Below are 21,824 nucleotides of genomic sequence, written 5' to 3' on the forward strand. Positions count from 1 at the left end.
TTTTTTTTTCCTTAAATGCTAATTACAATGTGGTTTTGGCAGGGGAGGAGCCAGGTTTTAAGAATTGGGTGCGCAAGTTATAAATGGGCGGACATTTAAGGAGGTGCAAAATGGGTAAAAACTGGTAAATTGGGCTAAAATATAAAAAGAAAATTGGCTTGGAAACCAGATGGGCTGGGTGGGCAAGTCCACACCCACCCTTCCATATGGATCCGCGCCCTGGGTTTTGGAATCGTTCTAAAAACCAGAAACCGTGGTTTTCCCGAACAAACCCCTAAAGTACACATGTTGAACCCTTATAGGTTAACGGTGGGTTCCGGCTGAATTCCATGGGACCCAGTAAAAAAATTCATGTGAAAGAGCGGTTTATGTATTGTTTCCTATGCGGTACATTAAAACCTTTGTTTTCTTTCTGAGTGAAGAATTTTTTCTCTCTCACATTTTCTGAACATGTTCTGAGTGCAAGATTTGGGTTTCACCTTGATTTCTTCAATAAAAGTTTAAGATTCATCCGTAAGAAGGATTGCTGGTTTATTTAATTTCAGAATTCTCATTTTAGGTCCTCTGATAATCTCTGTAAATACATTATGAATTTCTTACTTTTTTATTTAATTTCAGTTTCCAATTTTGGTTCTTTCTTATGGACCGTTGTTCTAATGTCTTGCTTGTCTTTGTTTGTAACCTTTATTATAAGTTTCATTTTTATACTCTAATTAAAACTTTAGGTTTTGATTTTTATTTAGTTTAATAGGGAGTTGGACAAAGAGGGACAGAGGACATGGTGACGATGAAACAACACCAGAAAACCCTAGGAAAAAGAAAATAAAAAAGGCGGAAGTTGTCAAGCAAAAGAAAAAAGAAAAATCACATGGAGAAACTCCAAGCAAAGAACCTGAAATAGGTAAATAATATTTTATTTTTTACATAAGATGTAAGTGAAGAAAGATTATTCCACTGAATTTGATTTACTGATAACAAAATTAGCAATAAAATAATTCGGGGTACAAAGACTAAAGGTTGATCAGAAAGAATTATACCAATGAATTTTTGAGCTAGAAAAACTTTATTTATGATGGTGCAAAAACTTTCTTTCATCTTCTGATGGTGCAAAAACCTTTTTTCATCCTATGAGGCACTGTGAAAAAACTATTCACAACTGAATGCAATTTTCTTTTTACTGGTTGTAATTTAAAATTTACATTCTGTTCTGGTACAAAAATCATGCTAACTATAATTTGCACAAAATATTTTTATTAAGAAGATTTGCGGTGGAAAACCACTTTTCAATCCTTCTCTGATAAGTATATTTTTCTGACTGTTGTTAATGTTTGATCTTTGATAACACATCACATCAGTAGCCGAGAATGAGGATACAGTAAAAAGTAGCAGACAGTGGGTATTTAGAGCAGGCTTGGGTCACTTGATCGATCTCTTCGTTAGGAAGGAGGAGGAGATATTAGTGTTGAATGATGTACAACGGGATCTATTAGCTACAACTACTTTTTGGAATTTACTACAAGTGTTTATCAACAACCAAATAACTAAAGATGAGTTGAAAATACAACTCCCTGGGCTAAAGAAATTGACCGAATCGTATATAAAGTCAGAAGACGGAAAAGGAGAATTCCTAGCAAGGAAAGAAGAAGGATATGAATCAACCCCTCAAGAAATGGCTCTGGTCTTTGGAATGCAAATATTGCAGAATGGTAAACAAGACTTGCTAGAGACACAAGCAGTGTGTCCAGGACTTGTGCAAGAAGTATTTTTGTGGAGCTAAAGCCAGTCAAATATCTAATGTTCAAGTGAAAGAATCAATTCTAAAAAGTGCAAAGGCGAACGAAAATGAAGAACTGGTTAGGCTTTTAGTGCTTTACATGTGTTTTACAGTTTTCTCTACCAAAACTGGAGGATCGAGGATGTCTTGCCGCTACCTAACCTTGGTAGAAAGCATAGATGTTATAAACAACATCAGCTGGCCTCATCTTATCCACAAACACATGATGCATGGTATTGAGAAGTCGAGCGGTGATTATATAAAGATAGATGGATGCGCTTTTTATCTCTTGGTGAGTTAAAAACTCTCGATTCACTAAGATTCAGTTGTAACTGATTATTAATATTCGTGTGTTTATTTCTCAGTATTGGTACGCGGAGAGAAGTAATCAGAAAATCAATACAAGAGATGGTTGCACCGAAAGGTTCCCAAAATTCACAAAATGGAGTACAAAGATGATATCAAAGACTATCCACACTCTTGACAGTTCAAAATTTAAAGATATAAAGGTAATATAAAGTTTTATTTGTTAGTTTTATCTTGTTCTTTAATTATGGTGCCAGTAATGATTTGCAAACAGGAAATTTGCTTTCCGATAAACCTGACAAAGGAAAGTAAGTCATTAATACATAGATGCATAGGGTGCAAAAACAATGTTAGAGAATGTGTATGAAAATAGAAAAACAGGTGCAGAAAGAAATATTGACAAAAAATTACCTCTGATTTTTATCTTTACTGTAGCCAAATTTTAGTTGTCAAGTTCTGAATGGTTTGGAGAATAACCTGATAATTGCACTTCGCGTGATGTCCCAAGTGGAAAAGCTGAATGAGAGGATCAAACAACTTCAAGCTTAAGTAGATGATCAGAAACAAAATACAAGTATAATAAATGTAAAGCTTCGTGAAATCAAGAAGTGTTTAAGAGAGGATCCAAAAGAGTTCGAAATAATGCGGAAGATTTTAGAAGATATCTTGGGACAAGACAAAGGGAAGTCACATAGAGAAAAAGAAAATGAAGATAGTGATCCACACAGAGAACAAGAGCATCATATCCATAAACAAGAGAATAACCTAAAAGATATGCAAAATAGTGAATCTGGTTCACACATCGAACATGATCCTATCTTAAGCCAACCGACCCAACAGAGTAAAGAAACACACATCTCGCTGGAGGACACACAAAATGAGGAAGAGGAGAATAAAAAAAAGCTGGAAGAATTGGCTAAAGAAAGGGAGAAGGAAGAAGAGGAACAAAAAAAGCGCAAAATGCGGGAAAAACAAAGAAAGAAAGAGGAGGCACAAAGAAACCGTGAATTACTGGAGCAACAAAAAAGAGAAGAAGAGGAAAAAAGACAACGTTCTATGGAAATACAACAAAGGGAACAAGAAGAACGTGAAGCGTATCGTCAACGGGTTTGGAGTCGGTATAACCTCGAAAAGCTGACTACATGTAAAAAATTTACCACTATACTTCGGAGATTGTGGGCGAGTGTACCTCCGGGGCTCAATATAAAACAAGTAAGTCGCTTCCAAAATATTTACCATAAGAGATAAAGTTGGTGCATTTTTTATTCTAATGCTATTTTGACATGCAGGTTAAACACCTAGTGAGAAAAATATCGGCCGAATGACATCCTGATAAAACCATGAAATTGTCAGTAATGAAACAAAATGAAGCATCAGTGAAACTACGGGTTCTTAATACTTTAAAGTATAGATTGTCTGAGCCTGGTATTATAACCTTGATACTGAAAATTTGGAGAGAGTTTTTAAGCTACCAGAAGAAAATCCGTAGGAAGGAGAGGAAAAAGTTGGAGCCGTAGCTGTAATTGAAGTACATGTTTCAAGAAAAACTAAAGCACATTGCTAAATTGTTAGTCACAGATGATACATGTATTCCAACTTAATCTACATTATCAATCTTCAAATGAATAAATAAGATTTCTTTTGTCCTAAAATACTTGCTACACATCATATTTTCAACCTTTTATCCTAATCTACCCCTAAGCATCTCCAATATTAGGAGTGAATTCATCCCATGTGAAGGTCATATTAACATCTATTTGTTGTGGGTTAAGCATCTCTGGTAAATGCATGTTCTGTTTTTTCATCGGCATTAGTCTTCCCCTAAACAACAAATGCAAAGTAACCCCAAATTTTGTTTCACCAATTCGACTAATTAAAATTAAATTCGAAACAGAAAATCATATTGACACAAAAACGAGAAGAATTACTAAATAAAATCAATGGAAAATGTAATAAATTAATTGCAAATTAAGAGTAATGTTAAAAATAAGGAATCAAATTACATAGCTAAGTTTTTTTTTTTAAAGCATACATAGCTAAAATGGTTCTACTCTCAAAATAATATAGCCCATAATTCAATTCCAAATCAAAATCCCAGGAATCACTAAAAGTGACTTGGTTAAAAATTGATATGAAACCAAAATATTTGGCTTACAAAAAACGGGGATCACATTCATATTTTATAGATTTTTAACACTAAAAATCTAATAGAAATCAGCTAAATCAATGATTTAATCAACTCATGGTAGCTAAGATTTATTTTTGCAGTAGAGAAGGGGAAGAACAACTGATAGAGGAAAGGTCAGTAAAATATCAAAATAGATTTTCACTTTTCACTTTTCAACTCGGGTCGCGGCGCAGCTTGTTGCTCGCTTGCGGCTTGCCTGCTATGTAATTTTGTTCTTTTTTTTTTAGAAAATAATAAAATCAGTTAATGATAAAGGCAAATAAATTTTAACTTTTCAATTCGGGTCGTGTACCCATCTGCTAAACCCGCGTATTTGATGTTAAAATCTTAGCCATCCGTAGTTATGAAATCCGTCGGCTGTATGAGTTTGTGGGAGACTCTATGAGACTTAAGTCTGTCACCCGATCACGCCCCTTCTCCTTTACCCCTTCCTTTCAGATGGAAGCCATGTCATAATTGTCTTTTTCTTAACCACCTGTAGCATTGGAGATGCTCTAATATGGAATCAGGCCCTAAAAAGGAAACCATATAAAAACTAGGAACCTTAACTACTAGCCTAGGGTAATTGTGGGAAAAAAACTATCATTAATTGTGGAAAAAGAAAAATTGTGGAACAAAAACTATCTTCTTTGTGTTTCTTAATGTTCGTTCAAAATCCTATTTTAGCATCTAAACAGTGGAAGTAGGGAGTACAAAAAGAGATACTGAGAATTGAGAATAGACACAAAATTAAAGAGCTAACAATAGAAACACAACGCAATTACTAATAAAAAGCAATTGCAGTATCATTCAACCAACCAACTGAAACTGTGAAACTATTAATCTAATCGTAAATTACAATTTTTAATGGTAGATCTTGTACTTTGGGCTACACATATATACCATCTTGATGATGGGTTTACAAAAGAGAGAGGAACCAAACTTGGGCTCCTCAGAAATTTCCACATTTTCAAATACTTTTTCTTATTTTTAATTTACATCAGGTTGCATCCAATTACACCCTCGATATTTTTAAATTTAAGCCTGGATGAATCCAGGTTCATTCTCGCTATTTTGTTGGTGTCCATTTCACCCATATTAGTTTTTACTCGTCCATTATAACCATGTTTTAAGAATATTTGGGCAATTGACCAAATTTCTCTTATTATTATGATTGTTAAAACAATATATTTTACTTAACCAATATTTAAATTATCATGATTTTTAGCAAGATTGTTAAACATGTCATGACGACGTACCTACTGCCAATAAAAATTGTCTTTAAAATTTTGTATCCTATACTGACAATAAAAAGACATTGAACTTCGTGAAGAGGATGAACTTACACAGATGAAAACATAAATTTTCATTCAACACACGGGTGCAAAACGTACTTTTCAAAGTAAAAAATTCCACTTCGGACAAATCGTCAGTCAAAGGAAAAAAGGCGACGTTCCACTATATTCGGTCAAATACTAATGTATAATAGTTGGAAAGGCATTAGACAAATTCGAGAAATTTCTTCTACTAGTTGAAGTTAGGAACTTGGGTGGTAATAGATTTGCTACTTTGTAAACCGGGGGTGCTATTTAGCTCCCTATTCTCCACCTCCCTGTTCTCTTAATAAAATCGGTGGAGACTTGAGTGGACAAAATTTCAAGAATAAAATGGCTTAGGTACCACTATGTAATAACATAGTATAAACAGAGTTTTGGACTGTTCAGTGATAGAAGGACCTTACTACCTTAGAAAGAAATGGAAGATTGAGAAGCAGGGAAGCAATGGATCAGTTGGATTAGGATCCAAAGAAAGATTGGTCCGAGGTGTTGAGATCCAGAATAAACCGAGTGTTCCATGTTTTACCACAGAGACCTCATTATGCTCCATTCTCAAAGTATCAAAGTTTAACTAGTGATTCAATTAAAAAGGGTCTTGATTTTGGTTTTTATAGTCTTACTCGTATTGTAACTGGTGATTCCATTCATCCATGTACTTTTCTCCAAAATTTAGAAGATTATAGATCAGATGTGTCTGATTTTGAAGAATTTGGTTTCGAAGTCACTAAGTTAAGGGAGATTTTAAGCGCTCGTGAAGATATAGCAGATGACATGAACGAATTAGAGGCCAAAAAAGGGAGGCAAAAGAGATTGAATCTCGTAAACGTGAGTGTGAGAAGAATATTAAAAAGTTGAAGAATAAACTTATTTTTATTGAGAGAAGAAAAACTAAGATCAAGAAGGATTCCCGCGAGATCAGGAAGCAATTTGTAGCACTGGCTAAGGCACCGTGGAATTGAGGAGCAATGATCTCTCTTTATTTGTTTTTCGGAAAAGGACCTATATTTTATTTGTATTTCAGTTTTCGGTGGTATTTCAAGATTTTGATTCTGGTTAAGGTTCAAGTGATTTTGGGTTGTGGATCTTGTTTGTTCGGTTATGTTATTGGTTCTGGTTAAGGCCCAAAGAAGAAACCAGCCGTTACCTTCATCAATACAGCTATTCTTTGATGAAAAAATAGAAGAAGCATCCATTGTATTTCCTTCAGCACCAGCAGCATCTCTACCTAAGCTTTGCAGTTTGGGTCTTTTGTCAAATGGTTGTTTTGATCGGATTTTAGTCGGTAATGTTTTAGATTTATGTGATCCGGTTGTAATAGTTTTGGGTTATTCATACTTGGCAACTGTGTCGGTCTTGGTAAATGTGTTCTTAGTTTTGGGTCTTGGTCTGTTGAATGTTGTTTCAAGATCCTTGGTGATCATCTCTGGCAGGTGAAGGAAATCTGACATCTTTCCGGCGAATTTGTTTACCAACTGAAGATTCTAATTACTTTTGGTCCTTCAGATCTTCTTCCATGAAAGAGGATGTTTTTGAGATTAATTTAAAAATTCCTTAAAAAAATGTAACTAGGGTTTGAATCATGCTCCAAGTCTCCAACGTTTCAAGTTGTACGTAAGCAGACGATACTGTTATTGGTTACTAGAGATTCTGTTACCGGAGATCCTATTACCTGAGATTCTATCATCTAAGATTCGTCACTGGGTCCTGTATGATTCTATACAGTCGGTCATGTTGTATTTGGTTTGTGTCATGTAACTTTCGGGCCTATCACCAATCCTGTTTATTTATTAAAAGAAAAAATCTTTCACTACTTGTTTCCCTAGTCCCTCACAGTCACAGGGATTTTTATGATCTGTCTATAGATTGATCATATATGAGTGTGTTCTTATCGTTAATAATTACGATTTAAAGTTGGCTTGTGGTTACATTTGCTTCAAGATTAGTCTTATTTAAATAAATATCCAACAGTAACACGACAAAACAAAAAATCCACCAAAACATATTTGGAAGAACCCAAATCACAAGACTTCACAATATGTCAATACTCCATCCATGACGCTCTTTTGGTAAACAGGTCATTTATAAATAGTGTGCATCTGAGTGTCCAGTGATCTTCCCTCTATATCTTGGACTGAGGGAGATTATTTATACAGAGTATTATTATTAATTTAATATATTTTACGAGGAGAAAATAGAACCCCGGGGATGGGACCAATGGGTGGAAGTTGGTTTTTCACATCTTTCAGTGCAAAATTCCTTTTCCACCTGTTTTTAAAATGTTATCTTTAAAATGTTTGCTGCTTTATCCTAATAGGCAATATCCTTGTAATTGTATCTTGTACTTTTATTGTGAGGAAGAGTTAACACTGGACTAGACTATTTCAACAATTTATTAGCTGCTTTAAAATTTTCACGATACATTTCTCAAGTCGACTCTCAGGCTATCTTTATTCATTTCTTATCCCAACGTTAAGTTATCTGCTTTATCGGCCAATACTATACATGAAAAACAGTTTTTGGTCAATTAGGCCTTAGATTTAAGTTTCTGGTCTTAATGAATGAGGATAATTTTCTAAATATTTTTAAAACATGGTTCTAATGAACAAGTAAAAATTGGTATTGGTGAAATGGACACCCAAATAATAGAAAGAATGAAATTGGATTCATCCTGACTTAAGCTTATAAAATAACAAGGATAAAACTACATGTCAGGGGCTTATCCAAATCTTGGGACATGATGTGGCACAATCTAAACGGTAGAGAGGGGAATGACTCTAGCTTTGAGATTAATAGTGGGATGGATATGGGGATGACTCTAGCATTCACATGATGTCCCAGCTTAAGAGTTTTCCTTTCGCGTGTTAACTGTCAAGAGTAAAGAGGCTGAAAAGAGACTGACAGTCAGAAAAGCAAATGTCAGTTACACGTCTTTTCGAGATTGGAACTAAGAGTAGAGGCTAGAGGGTAGAATATGTTTTTCACCGTATATTTAAGTAAGGTGCTTCATGCTTGTGTTTGTGGTTAGGGTATAAACGTACTGGAAAGAGAATGTGTTTTTCACCGTAGTCGAAAAGACTTCTGAATTCTACTCGAGAATACTTGGGTACATTAAGACTTTTTGTTATTACTAAGGGTAAAATAGGTCGAGAGTCCAGGATTAGTAGTAAAGAATAGGATAAATAAAGCAAACATATTTTCATACGGACTAGTGAGGATGGGGTTATGGGGTAGAGTGATATTGGATGAAAAAGCAAACGTCTCGTCTTGTCACATAGTGGTGTAGGGTGTAGCAACAGTGAAGGGTGGTTATCAATGCCACATAGGGGTGTATCTATCCGGTGTATAAAACCGGTAGAAGGAAGTGGGGGAAGGCTAGAGTAGAGAGTAGAGGCTAGAGAAAGAGAATGTGTTTTTCAACGTATATTTAACGTGGGAAATCGTTCATCGCATGACAATGAGTTGGACAGACAGATACTACGTTCCCCACGGAAAACTCTATAACTTGGACAATTAACATAATCCGGATATAGGACAACTAATCCAGACCTTTGACTATTCCCATCTTCACCCCATTACCAATCCCAGTGCTAGAATCATTCCCTTCTTCACCATTAAGATCGTGACACGTATTGTCCAATTTAACAAATGAATGAAAGTTCACAAATTAACAAAGGTGAAAGAAGAAGTTTCCAAACAGAAACTTTATGTGGATGGTGAAAACCTTATTTTTCACCAGATAAACTTACACAAATGTAAACAGAAAGTTTCATTCCGGAGTCCAGAATAACTCAATTTTTCACTTAAAAACAGGTGACAAACGAATGTGATAGTACTGACGATAGTTTCCTTCTACATTACAAAACATTCCTTCTACAAACATGGAAAGAACCCGCTAAACCCAATAAAAAGGAGAAGAAAATTTGACTCTGCCGCTTAGATCTAAAGGTACAGGTATGTTTCTAAATGGTTCCTTTTCAAGTTTAACAAAGAAAAAGCCTCATAAATCTAAAGCTCCTAACAAAGTGTCCGCAGATAAACTCGTGGGGTTTGGTTCTTCATTGGGATTAGAATTTCCTCCTTTGAAGACTTATCGTGAAGAAATGTTTAGGAAACTAGAAAAAAACCACGATGATTTAATTTTAGAAGAAATTGACAAGTATGCTATATGACTTTAGGCGGTGGTCCTTTTTGTAGTTTGCAAGTTGCTCTTTTCACAAGTTGTGTCTTCTTTTGTTGAAACTCTTTGTTCTCTTAGAGTTTTCTTTGTATTCTACGTTTCTATGGGCTTTTCGCTCTTGGCTTTTGTATTCGGCCGCGAACGGCTTGTGTGCATTTTAATCTATCCTCTTTGATCGATCAAATTTTTGTTTGACTTTTCCGCCATTATCCGCACCCCCAAAGACAATCCAATAATGGTTTCATCCTTTGCTTCCTCTGGTTAATGTAATTCACATATACCAACAACATAAGTACCATAGCCTAGGGAAACCATGGTTTTCAAATAATTGCTTAGCCCTGTTGATAAAAAATGATCTCCCGCATATTTATTTTTTTACTTTTTGGTGCTTTAGATCATATAAAATACCCTCCCCAGGTATCCAGAATAAAATCTCACCACTTTCAAAAATTAACGCCACGCGTAGGGGTAAAAGTAGTGATTCCAACCTATGTAACGAGGATAACCAACAATGGTTTCATGGGTAATGGCGTGAAACTTACACCAAGAATACCCAGATCCATATCACCCACACATCAACGAGATTCATTGGAACATGTACTGACAGTACAATTACACAAAGGTGCAAATCCATTACTCCTATACCCTTCAACACATGGCCTTGACCCCAAGATATATTTGGTAGTTGCATCTCTCTGAATACCTCTTCATTGATATCCCACGATAAAACAAACTTAGAGTCTTTGTTATACATTCTAGACTCCCAATAGAAAGAGCCATTAAGAAACACCCCACTACGAGGAGATTGGATGATAACATATGGGACGATTTGAGCGCTCCATGAATTTGCCGTAAGTTGAAGATGCAGAAGTTGGAACCATCATCTTGGTCGAACCTGAGCAGAAATAATACCAGTTTAAAATTATCAGTCTTGTGATCATAACCGAAACTACGAGCCCTGAAGTCACTGTCGTTGTACTCATAATCTGATTGCAAATCGGGTAACTTCATATACTCTGTTGTAGTGGGTTTCCAAAGAGAGAAGAAATGTTAAGAAGGGATATCTTCTTCTCTATCCACTGAAAGGATATTTGTAAACAACAGGCAAACCAGACCTTGTGATGAACCCAACATGGTGACTTTAAACTCTGAATTTATGTAAGGGACATCAGATAAAATAGTATACTCCATAATATTTGTGGATGCCAATACCCAATCGTAAGCTACTGAGAAATTTTTTTTTGATATTAAAAATCCAGTATGAGCTGATATATTCGGTTCAGCGGTAGTAAAAAGAATTTTTTGGTTGTTTTTCTGGACGACATGAGCCGTGTGTAATCTAGCAAAGTTAGTATGTGAAATAAAATCACGCATAAACTTGCACACACACTTGCAAACGAATGTTGTTTTTACTGGAACCTTTACAAGGATCTCAAACCATAGAGTTCCGGGTAAGGAAGACATCGCTGCTACTGCTGCTTCTGAATCTGCTTCTACGATTTACAGACAAAATCTGTTGGTGATATCGTGTCTATCGGCCTTTCTAATTCTCCGTAGGAGTAACTGGAGATGGCTAGAAGATGAGCATATGTAAAAGTTTTTGTATAACCTCGCCAAATGAATAACGTTAGTTTTTGTATAAGCTCAAGATGAAATGGAAGACTCAAGATTCAATCTATATATCTATTTGTTATATGTATTTTGACTTTTAGTTGTTCCAATGTGCCACATTCTCTCTTTGATCTATGGCTATGAATAATTATGCATTATGATCTAAGTGGCGAGAGAGCATTACCATAGCTAATAAGAAAATCGAAAAGTTTTTTATACATATCAAAATTAAATTGTAAAATCAACGGTTTTAATATACAGTATTACTTTGGTTGTCCCATGTTTCACTTTGGGTTTGGAAAAAAGTTACTCATAACTTCAGCAAGAATTAAAACAATTCTTCTACTTCATCAGTCACAACCACTGTTGCCAAGACTCCTAAGACGATTCAGTTCGTTTTGTCCGGATCCAAACCGCTAAAAATCGATTCAGGTGACCTTTGTTACGTTGGAAATTGCCCCAGTTACTGCTCTTGTTACTTAGATTTAGGTATATATTGTCACTTTAAATACATATCATGTTACTTGATTGTACATGATTTTCAGAATTTTGGGTTGTCTTTAATCAAGTCACTGCTTTATGCAGTAACACAAATTGATTTTGTTAAAAAATCAATTTGGCCCTTTGTTGAGGCTTGGACCTCTTAGGATTCTGAAATGATTGGTATGTCTGGATGGATAAGATTGTTCAAGAATTGGGGGGAGACACTATAATCCTGATAAATGTATGATGAACTTGAAAGATCTCTGTAATGTTTCCGATTTTCACAATCGGTATTATCAATATATTGTATGAGCTTCGCCTCTTTTCTGGAAAAAAAAGGTTAATTAGGGTTTATAGATACATTGTAAGTATGTGATAGACACATTTTTTTGTCTGAATTGTCCTCAGTGTCTCTATTGCTTGTGCTTGATTTTGTACTTATTATGGTGTTTTTATGTTTGTGTAGGTGTTTTTGGAGAAATACACTTGTGTGGAAAAAGTTGCTCAAAAAGTGCTATTTGGACCCCAGGAGGACACATGTTATTCGGACTCTCAGTTTTCGACAAGGGGCACCTAACTGATAAGGGGCACCCCAGGGAACCAACTGCTAATCGCACCCCATTACTGGTTAAGGAAGCTCCACCTTCTTCCTTGATTTGAAAAGAAAAAATTGGCGGGAAATTTGGTTTCAACGGTAAAGGATTTATTATCTTTAAGATAAGAATATTTTCTTGCCTTACAAACATGAAGTTTTGAAGAAAAATGAAGTTATCTTGTATTAAACAAGAAAGATATCCTTAGAAAATTTATCTTATTTTATTCTGCGAATTAAAGAAGATATGGGTTTAGTAAAGAAATATATAGAATAAAGAGAAGGAAAAATTCTGAAGATATTTTTAATTAAAAAGAAGAAGATTTTGGAGTTATGGAAGAATATATTTGAGTGATGTGTATTTGTGTGTATAAATAGAGAGCTAGAGAGCACATTTGGGGAGAGTTTTTGGGAGAGAAAAGAAAATCACTGTTTTATCATTGTTTCTCCCATTTCATCTTTGTAAACACCTTTTGAGCAATAAAAATGAATTTTGAGCGTGTTTCCATGATGATGAGCTAATTCTCGCGCAACCAAGGCAATGGATGAAGCTATTCATGCATGAATGATTGGTAACAATTTTATTTTCTCTAATTTACAATTGATAATTCATTCAATCACCGCTTTTGCGGAGTTCAAAATGTTCATATAATTTTCTTAATTACTTGTGATTCAATTTGATAGATTATACTTTGTTTAATTGATTGATAGTCTATTCTTAGGGAATACAATTAATATTGTTTGATTATGTGTGAATTAAGAAATAAAGGACTTAAAGGATAGTTAGAGTTTTGAAACATATTTGGTATCGTTCATTCATGTGTAATAGTGGAATCTAGTGTCTTGGTTACTTTTAATATCTTGAAATCAATTTTGCAATAAGTTTTCTATTTTTAAGTTTTATAAGTATAAAATCTTTTGCTTTCACAAGTCTCAACGAACTTATTACTACAACATCATTGAAAAACATATCAATTTTTGGCGCCGCCGACGCGGACTTGTCTTTAGGCTAGAATTTTTAGATTTTTTTTAGGTTTTTATTTGTTTTTCATTTTTATTTTATTTGTTCTTCTTTACGTTTTTGAGTTTTTGTGTTTTCCTTACAGATTTTGGAATTTGGAGCGAAAGAAAAATTTTCCAAAGCTTTTGGTGAATACCTAAAGATTTGGAGTAAAATCAAAGCGAAAGGAGCGAAAGAAAAGGAGAATAAAAATTAATTAAAAAAAGAGAGATAGAGAGACAATTTATTTATTTATTTTAGAATTTTTTTTTAGATTATCTTTTTCTTTTGCACTTTATTTTTGGACTTTGGACTGTGGACTTTGGGACTTTATTTTTTTAAACCCTACGGAAGGGTAGTTTAAATATAAACTGTTTGCAAAGAAGGACGGCGATTACGATATCGCCTCGGCCCCTCGGGTTCGTACATGACATAGGAGTCGTGGCCCGAGTCGACTTCAACGGTTCATCCCCCGTCTGGTACGGGAGGTAAGTTTTTCGAAACACTCGCGAATCTCCTGTCAGTGAGTTACTGTATTCCTTCGTTTGCATATATATGTCGAGGATTTGAAAACGGATGCTTTAATTTCCTAGTAAAGGGAAAGGACTTGCCATACAAGATAAGGGTTCGGATTTCATCATCGTTCCCTTCTTGCCCTCTTTAGGAAAACGAAACCAAACGCGAACCTAAGCCTAAAATTTGACTAGAACGATACCTATAGGGTAACGCACCTAATAGGAAAGTCATTCGAAAAATATTGGTTATTCTTTTAAGCATGCTTCAAAGTTCATGATGGTTTCTGCGAGTTGAATACGCCACCTGGTAACGCCGGTGAGGCCTCGGGTATCAAAGCTCCATTGAGCTTCCCTCGTCTCGATTCAACTTACTTAAACTCGGATTGATTCCAGAGGGGTTTTCTTAAATTGTAACGAATTCCCTTTCGAAGGATTAGAAGCAGGTCTAGAAACAATCTAAGTGGAGCCATCATGCTTTTTATTTGCTATAAATCTTTAGGTTTGCTTTGGTGGAGTCAGCCTGCTTTGTGTTTGCATAGAACTTCTCTTCCTTTTAGGATTTCTTTCTTTATCTTTTGTTTTTCTAGTGTATGCCCAAGGTTATTAAAGAGCGGTCTTGGAAAAGAAACACTCTAGGTCGTTTGATTAGTGATAAACCTAGTAGTTATTCTTGTGAAGGCGGGGAGCTCGAAGACTCTTCTTTTGAGATCCCTGTTTTTGGAAACTTCGGTTTTGAGAATCTGTCTCTTCGTGAGGAAAATACCCTTAGTAGTTCAGCTGTGCCAGCAATGACAACTTTGAAAGATTACATGTTCCCAACTAGGTCCACCCGAGCTTCGTGCATCAAATTGCCAGCCACTACGGCTAATTTCGAGATAAAACCTAGTATTCTGCAGATGATCCCTATATTCTTAGGAAAAGATGATGAGAACCCTTATTTTCATATTAGGGACTTTGAGGAAATTTGTGGGACAATTAGAATAAAAGACTTTACTGATGAAGTCTTGAAACTTAAGATGTTTCCTTTTTCCTTGAGAGATAAATCCAAGACCTGGCTGAACAACCTACCATCTGAATCCATTGAAACATGGCAGGAACTTATTGCTTCTTTCTATATGAAATTCTACCTTAAGCATAAAACTGTGTCTGTTAGGCAGAAAATTAGTGCTAGTGTACAACAAGAGGGAGAGTCTCTTTATAGGTTCTTAGAGAGATTCAATGATCTCCTATCCCAGTGTCCTCACCATGGATTTGATAAAATGAAACTCGTAGAGATTATTTATGAGGGTTTAGACTATTCAACCAAAGCCATGGTTGAGTCTATGTGTGCTGGTGAGTTCACTAGTAAAATTGCTGATGATGCTTTCACCTTCTTAGGAGATGTCGCTGAAAAATCCCAACAGTGGGAGTCTTGTGTTGAATCCCCCAAAAGACTCTTGGTCAGTAGAAGTAGCACCAATGTGGTAGATACAAACTTCGGGTCTAATGCTAAGTTTGCTGCTTTGTCTAGAAGGTAAGAGTCTTTGGAATTGAATCATCCTAAACATAAGTCTCTTGTTGAAGCTGATGATGGGTTTAGAGCCTCTCAAGTGTCTAATTGTGGATTAGAACCCAATAACTCGTTTTGGGAAGGTCAGGTTAGTGAAGAGCAATCCCATGTTGTATATAACAATGCTAGGTTTGAGAACCGTCATAAGTTTGACCCATACTCAGAGATTTACAACTCTGGTTGGAGAAACCATCCTAATTTTTCTTGGTCTAAGGGTCAGAATCAAGGACATCCTAGTAATTCTCAACCTCCCCCAGGTTTTGGTTATGCTAAGAACTCTTCAGGTCAACCCTAGTTTCAGAATGAGAAAAATATCTCCACTTTAGAAGAAACCCTTACTATGTTAGCAAAGAACCATGAGATGTTATCAAAGAACCACTGTGGTTTTCAAGAAGAAACCAGGAAGAATTTTAAGAATAATTCCCAGTCTCTTTCTAACTTAGAACTTCAAGTCGTCCAAATAGCTAAGTTTATTAGTGAAAGAGAAGATGGAAGATTCCCTAGCCAAACTGATCCTAACCCTAAAGGAGAGAAATCGTATAATCATGTGAATTCTATAACAACCCTTAGGAGTGGAAAGAAAGTTGACAATAAGGTTGCAATGCCTGATAGTGAACATGTTGTAGTTCACCCTTCTGAGCCAGAAAAGGAGCAGACTGATAGAGTCTCTAAAGAGACCGACGAGGGTCCTGCTGAGCCCGGCTTTGTTCCCAGAGCCCCGTTCCCCTGGCTGCTAGTTCCAACTAAGAGGGAGTCCAACGTTAATGATATATTAGAGGTTTTTAAGAAGGTTACTATCAACCTCCCAGTGTTAGATGTGATTAAGCAGATTCCCGCTTATGCCAAGTTTCTTAAGGATATGTGTACGCGGAAGCGAAAAATTAGAGTCCAGAATGATAACAATGAGTTAATCCCAACCCGGATGACCACGGGTTGGCGTGTCTGTATTGACTATAGGAAATTGAACAAGGTCACTAGGAAGGACCACTTTCCCCTTCCCTTCATCGACCAAATGCTAGAGAGATTAGCTGGACGTAGCCATTATTGATTTTTAGATGGATACTGCGGTTATAATCAGATTGTCATAGTCCCAGAAGACCAAGAGAAAACCACTTTTACCTGTCCATTTGGTACCTTTACGTATAAACGTATGCCTTTCGGGCTATGTAATTCCCCTGCGACCTTTCAGCGTTGTATGTTGAGCATATTTTCTGACATGGTAGAACGGTTCTAGAGGTCTTTATGGATGATTTTTCAGTGTTTGGTTCGTCTTTCGATGAGTGCTTGCATCATTTGTCATTAGTTTTGACTAGGTGTAAGGAAAAGAATTTAGTGCTTAATTGGGAGAAATGTAACTTCATGGTTCGTTCAGGAATTGTTCTAGGGCATATCGTATCTTCGAAGGGTATAGAGGTAGATAGAGCCAAAGTTGACCTCATTAAAACTTTACAGGTCCCAAAAACCGTAAGAGATATTAGGTCATTCTTAGGGCATGCAGGTTTTTATCGTCGATTCATTAAGGATTTTAGCTTAATTTCTAGACCTCTTTGCAATTTGCTTGCAAAAGACGTTAAGTTTGTATTTGATGATGCTTGTTTAGAGGCTTTTGAGAATCTTAATAATTTACTCACTACCGCCCCCATAGTCCAGGCACCCAACTGGAACCTACCCTTTGAGATCATGTGTGATGCTTCAGATTATGTTATTGGTGTTGTTCTAGGTCAGCGAGAAAATAAGTTACTTCATGTGATTTATTATGCTAGCAAAACTCTGAATGATGTCCAGTTGAAGTATACCACTACGGAGAAGGAACTATTAGCTATTGTGTTTGCCTTAGATAAGTTAGATCCTACCTCTTAGGTTCTAAGGTCATAATCTTTACTGATCATGATGCTTTGAAGTATCTTCTTTCCAAGAAGGATACTAAACCTAGATTTATTAGATGGATCCTATTGTTGCAGGAATTTTCCTTAGACATTAGAGATAAAAAAAGGTGCAGAAAATGTAGTAGCAGACCACTTGTCTAGGCATGTTGTGGATACCCTTAATGATTCTCCTCCTGTTAGGGATAGTTTTCCTGATGAACAACTGTTCTTTGTTACCCAAGCACCTTGGTATGCGAATATAATAAATTATCTTGTTACCGGTCGAATGCCCCAACATTGGGGTAAACAAGATCGTTTTAGGTTTTTAGCCGAGGTGAAGCACTTCTTTTGGGATGATCCTTATTTGTTTAAGTATTGTCCAGACCAGATTATTGGGAGATGTATACCTAAGAGTGACCAGTCCAGTATTATTTCCTTTTGTCATGATCATGCTTGTGGGGGTCACTTTAGTGCTAAGAAGACTGCTGCTAAGATATTGCAGTGTGGATTCTATTGGCCTTCGTTGTTTAAAGACTCCCATAGTCACTGTGTTATTTGTGAGCGTTGCCAGAAATTAGGAAGAATTTCCCGTAGGAACATGATTCCCTTGAACCCTATTTTAGTTGTTGGTGTCTTTGATGTGTGGGGTATTGACTTATGGGTCCGTTTTCTAATTCTTTTGGTAACTTATACATCCTTGTCGCTGTAGACTATGTCTCTAAGTGGATTGAGGCGATTGCGTGTAAGACTAATGACCATAGGGTTGTGATTGAGTTCTTGAAAAATAATATACTTACACGTTTTGGTACACCGCGAGCTATAATTAGTGATGGAGGGTCGCACTTTTGTAATGGACCTTTTAGGCTTTTGATGAAGAAATATGGTATTACACATAAGATAGCTACTCCGTATCATCTACATACTAGTGGTCAGGTAGAGGTTTCCAATAGGGAGATAAAGCGTATATTATAGAAAACAGTTAATACTAATCGGAAAGATTGGTCGTCTAGGCTTACTGATGCCTTATGGGCTTACCGTACTGCGTTTAAGACCCCCATTGGAATGTCGCCTTATCGGCTTGTGTATGGCAAGGAATGTCATTTACCTGTTGAGTTAGATCATAAAGCTTATTGGGCTGTTAAGCAGCTAAATTTTTCACTTGACAAGGTAGGAGCCCATAGGAAACTCCAGCTCAATGAGTTGGAAGAGATTCGTATAGATGCTTACGATAGTGCAAAGGAGTATAAGAACAAAATGAAACTTGTGCATGATAAGAATATTTTAAGAAAGTAATTTTCTCCAGGTCAAAAAGTTCTTCTGTATGATACCCGCTTGCATCTTTTCCCTGGGAAGTTACGTTCTCGGTGGACGGGTCCTTTTATTATTCGCACTGTCTTTCCTCATGGAGCTGTTGAGATCGAGACACCAGATGGTAGTAGTTCTTCGAAGGTTAACGGTCAGAGATTGAAACCATTTTTAGAGCTCTTTCCTACAGGTGATGTTGAGGAGGTCCCTTTGGAGGACCCTGTTTACCCTTGATTGACCATCGAGGCGATTGTATGTTGTATATTAGTTTTCGATTTCTCTCTTCACCCAGGTACTATCTTTCCGACTTCTCTCTTTACTGATTCCTCATGTTACTTTGCTTTTTGGTATTGCTCTTTCATTAGAAACATTGAGGACAATGTTAGATTTAAATTTGGGGGTGGGGAAGAAACTTTTTGTTAGCTTTTAGTTGCAATAAATAAACTCCAGAGCCTATAAATGTATGCTTATTAAGGTTGGCACTAACCAATCTAAGTGGATGGGAACATCTTGGTTGTAGGAGTTGAGGAACCAATCTGATTAGATGGAAACATCTAAAGAGTCTATTCACAAAAGCACAGAGCTCAGGTGTTAGAATCAAAAAAAAAAAAAACATGGTAGTTTCGCCATAACTCGTTGAATCCTAATCCCTTCTGTTTTTATTTCTTAAGTGATTTGGTGGGGAACACGACTCAAGTTGTTACCATTGCTAGGTGAAATAGGGTGATTGAGATACCAAAAAAAAAGAAGTTTGAGACCAGACCATCAGACCAACCGGAATAAATTCAATAAAGTCGACCACTGGTGCCCTTGTACATGCCAGTTGTGTTGACCTAGAGGTAGGTTTATCGACTACTGGTCCCCTTGTATATGCCAGTTGTGTTGATATTAGTCAGACTGGTATCTCAGTCCATTAGGATAGGCTCATCTTGGCAAAGGCCTTCAGAAAAATATGGGAAACACCGTTCACTTTTACCATCTATTTTCTCTTTATCCATCTTGTTAATCTTTCCATATGATTGGTTGACTCCGTTTATGATGTCTAGAAACTATCTGAGTAGAGCTCTGTCACTTATATATGAATTTTAGTATGATGAGTGCAAACTCGTGTACAACAATTGGAATTTCGCATCAGGGTACTTCCTCCTATAGTCAATGATTGTATGCCAACCAAGGAGATTCTTTAGTGCCTTCCAAGGTTCAGCGTAGATAGCTAGGGTCTGGAGTAAAGGTTTTGTGGGTACACCTCTGGTAAACCCTCCGGAGACAACACTCCGCCGCTAGGGCCACCTAGAGGTTTAACGGCTTGCTGCACGTGCTAAGTGTAGACATTTTATATTAATTTGCTCGAGGACTAGCAAATAATAAGTTTGGGGGTATTTGATGGACACATTTTTGTGTCTGAATTGTCCTCAGTGTCTCTATTGCTAGTACTTGATTTTGTACTTATTATGGTGTTTTTATGTTTGTGTAGGTGTTTTTGGAGAAATACACTTGTGTGGAAAAAGTTGCTCAAAAAGTGCTATTTGGACCCTCGGAGGACACATGTTATTCGGACTCTCAGTTTTGGACAAGGGGCACCGCAGGGAACCAACTGCTAATCGCACCCCATTACTGGTTAAGGGGGCTCCATCTTCTTCCTTGATTTGAAAAGAAAAAATTGGCGGGAAATTTGGTTTCAACGGTAAAGGATTTATTATCTTTAAGATAAGAATATCTTCTTACCTTACAAACATGAATTTTTGAAGAAAAAGGAAGTTATCTTGTATTAAACAAGAAAGATATCCTTAGAAGATTTTATCTTGGATTTTATTCTGCGAATTGAAGAAGATATGGATTTAGCAAAGAAATATAAAGAATAAAGAGAAGGAAAAATTCTGAAGATATTTTTAATTAAAAAGAAGAAGATTTGGAGTTATGGAAGAATATATTTGAGTGATGTGTATTTGTGTGTATAAATAGAGAGCTAGAGAGCACATTTGGGGAGAGTTTTTGGGAGAGAAAAGAAAATCACTGTTTTATCATTGTTTCTCCCATTTCATCTTTGTAAACACCTTTTGAGCAATAAAAATGAATTTTGAGCGTGTTTCCATGATGATGAGCTAATTCTAGCGCAACCAAGGCAATGGATGAATCTATCTATGCATGAATGATTGGTAACAATTTTATTTTCTCTAATTTAAAATTTATAATTCATTCAATCACCGCTTGTGCGGAGTTCTAAATGTTCACATAATTTTGTTAATTACTTGTGATTCAATTTGATAGATTATACTTTGTTTAATTGATTGATAGTCTATTCTTAGGTAATACAATTAATATTTGAGAATATGTTTGATTATGTGTGAATTAAGAAATAAAGGACTTAAAGGATAGTTAGAGTTTTGAAACATATTTGGTATCGTTCATTCATGTGTAATAGTGGAATCTAGTGTCTTGGTTACTTTTAATATCTTGAAATCAATTTTGCAATAAGTTTTCTATTTTTAAGTGTTATAAGTCTGAAATCTTTTGCTTTCACAAGTCTCAACGAACTTATTACTACAACATCATTGAAAAACATATCAGTATGTTTTTAATTAAAGTTATTGATCGACCAAATATTTAAAGGAAAAGAATTCGTTGACATGGTTATCATTTTTTCTACCAAATTCAACCGTCAAGGAATTTAAAGGTAATATTTTTGCGACATGTTCCTCGCATAAAACTCTACATTCCTAGTAAAAATGAGAGAATTCTGAAATACGAAATTTCATCATCCAAAAATTTTAATTTCAACCGTTAATCTTAAATGGTTGATATTCAAAATGGTATATGGTGGTCTTATACATCTCGGAATGCTCTCATTTTTGATGGGAGTGTAGAGACTTATAAGAAGAAAATGTCATCAAAAAATTAGCCTCAAATTCATTGCCCGTTGGATATAGTAGAGAAAATGGCGCTAAAATATCAAGATTATGTCATTATAACCATGTCAACGGATCCTACCCCATATTTAAATGGTTTAAATACGGTTATTGACCAACATTTTCCAATGGATGAATATCTAACTTTTAGTCCATATTCAGTAGTGGAACACTTCAGTTTAAATTCCAAATCGTTCAAATTAAATGAGTCAAATTTAATTTATTGACCAACAATTT

At 35.9% G+C, this 21,824-nt stretch overlaps 1 protein-coding gene across 1 annotated transcript in view; it reads left to right on the forward strand.

Moving 5' to 3' along the window:
* Positions 1–2,722: 2,722 nt before the first annotated feature.
* The window catches only part of LOC113352435 (inner centromere protein A-like), a 38,754-nt gene continuing 19,652 nt past the window's right edge, over positions 2,723–21,824 (forward strand). Inside the window, exons 1-3 of the mRNA XM_026596253.1 lie at positions 2,723–3,292; positions 6,116–6,409; positions 6,704–6,940. Of these exons, the coding sequence (XP_026452038.1) occupies positions 2,723–3,292; positions 6,116–6,409; positions 6,704–6,940 (1,101 nt within the window). The remainder of the gene's footprint in view (positions 3,293–6,115; positions 6,410–6,703; positions 6,941–21,824) is intronic.

The sequence above is a fragment of the Papaver somniferum genome, chromosome 2, assembly GCF_003573695.1.
Source record: "Papaver somniferum cultivar HN1 chromosome 2, ASM357369v1, whole genome shotgun sequence".
NCBI classification, from domain to species: Eukaryota; Viridiplantae; Streptophyta; class Magnoliopsida; order Ranunculales; family Papaveraceae; genus Papaver; species Papaver somniferum.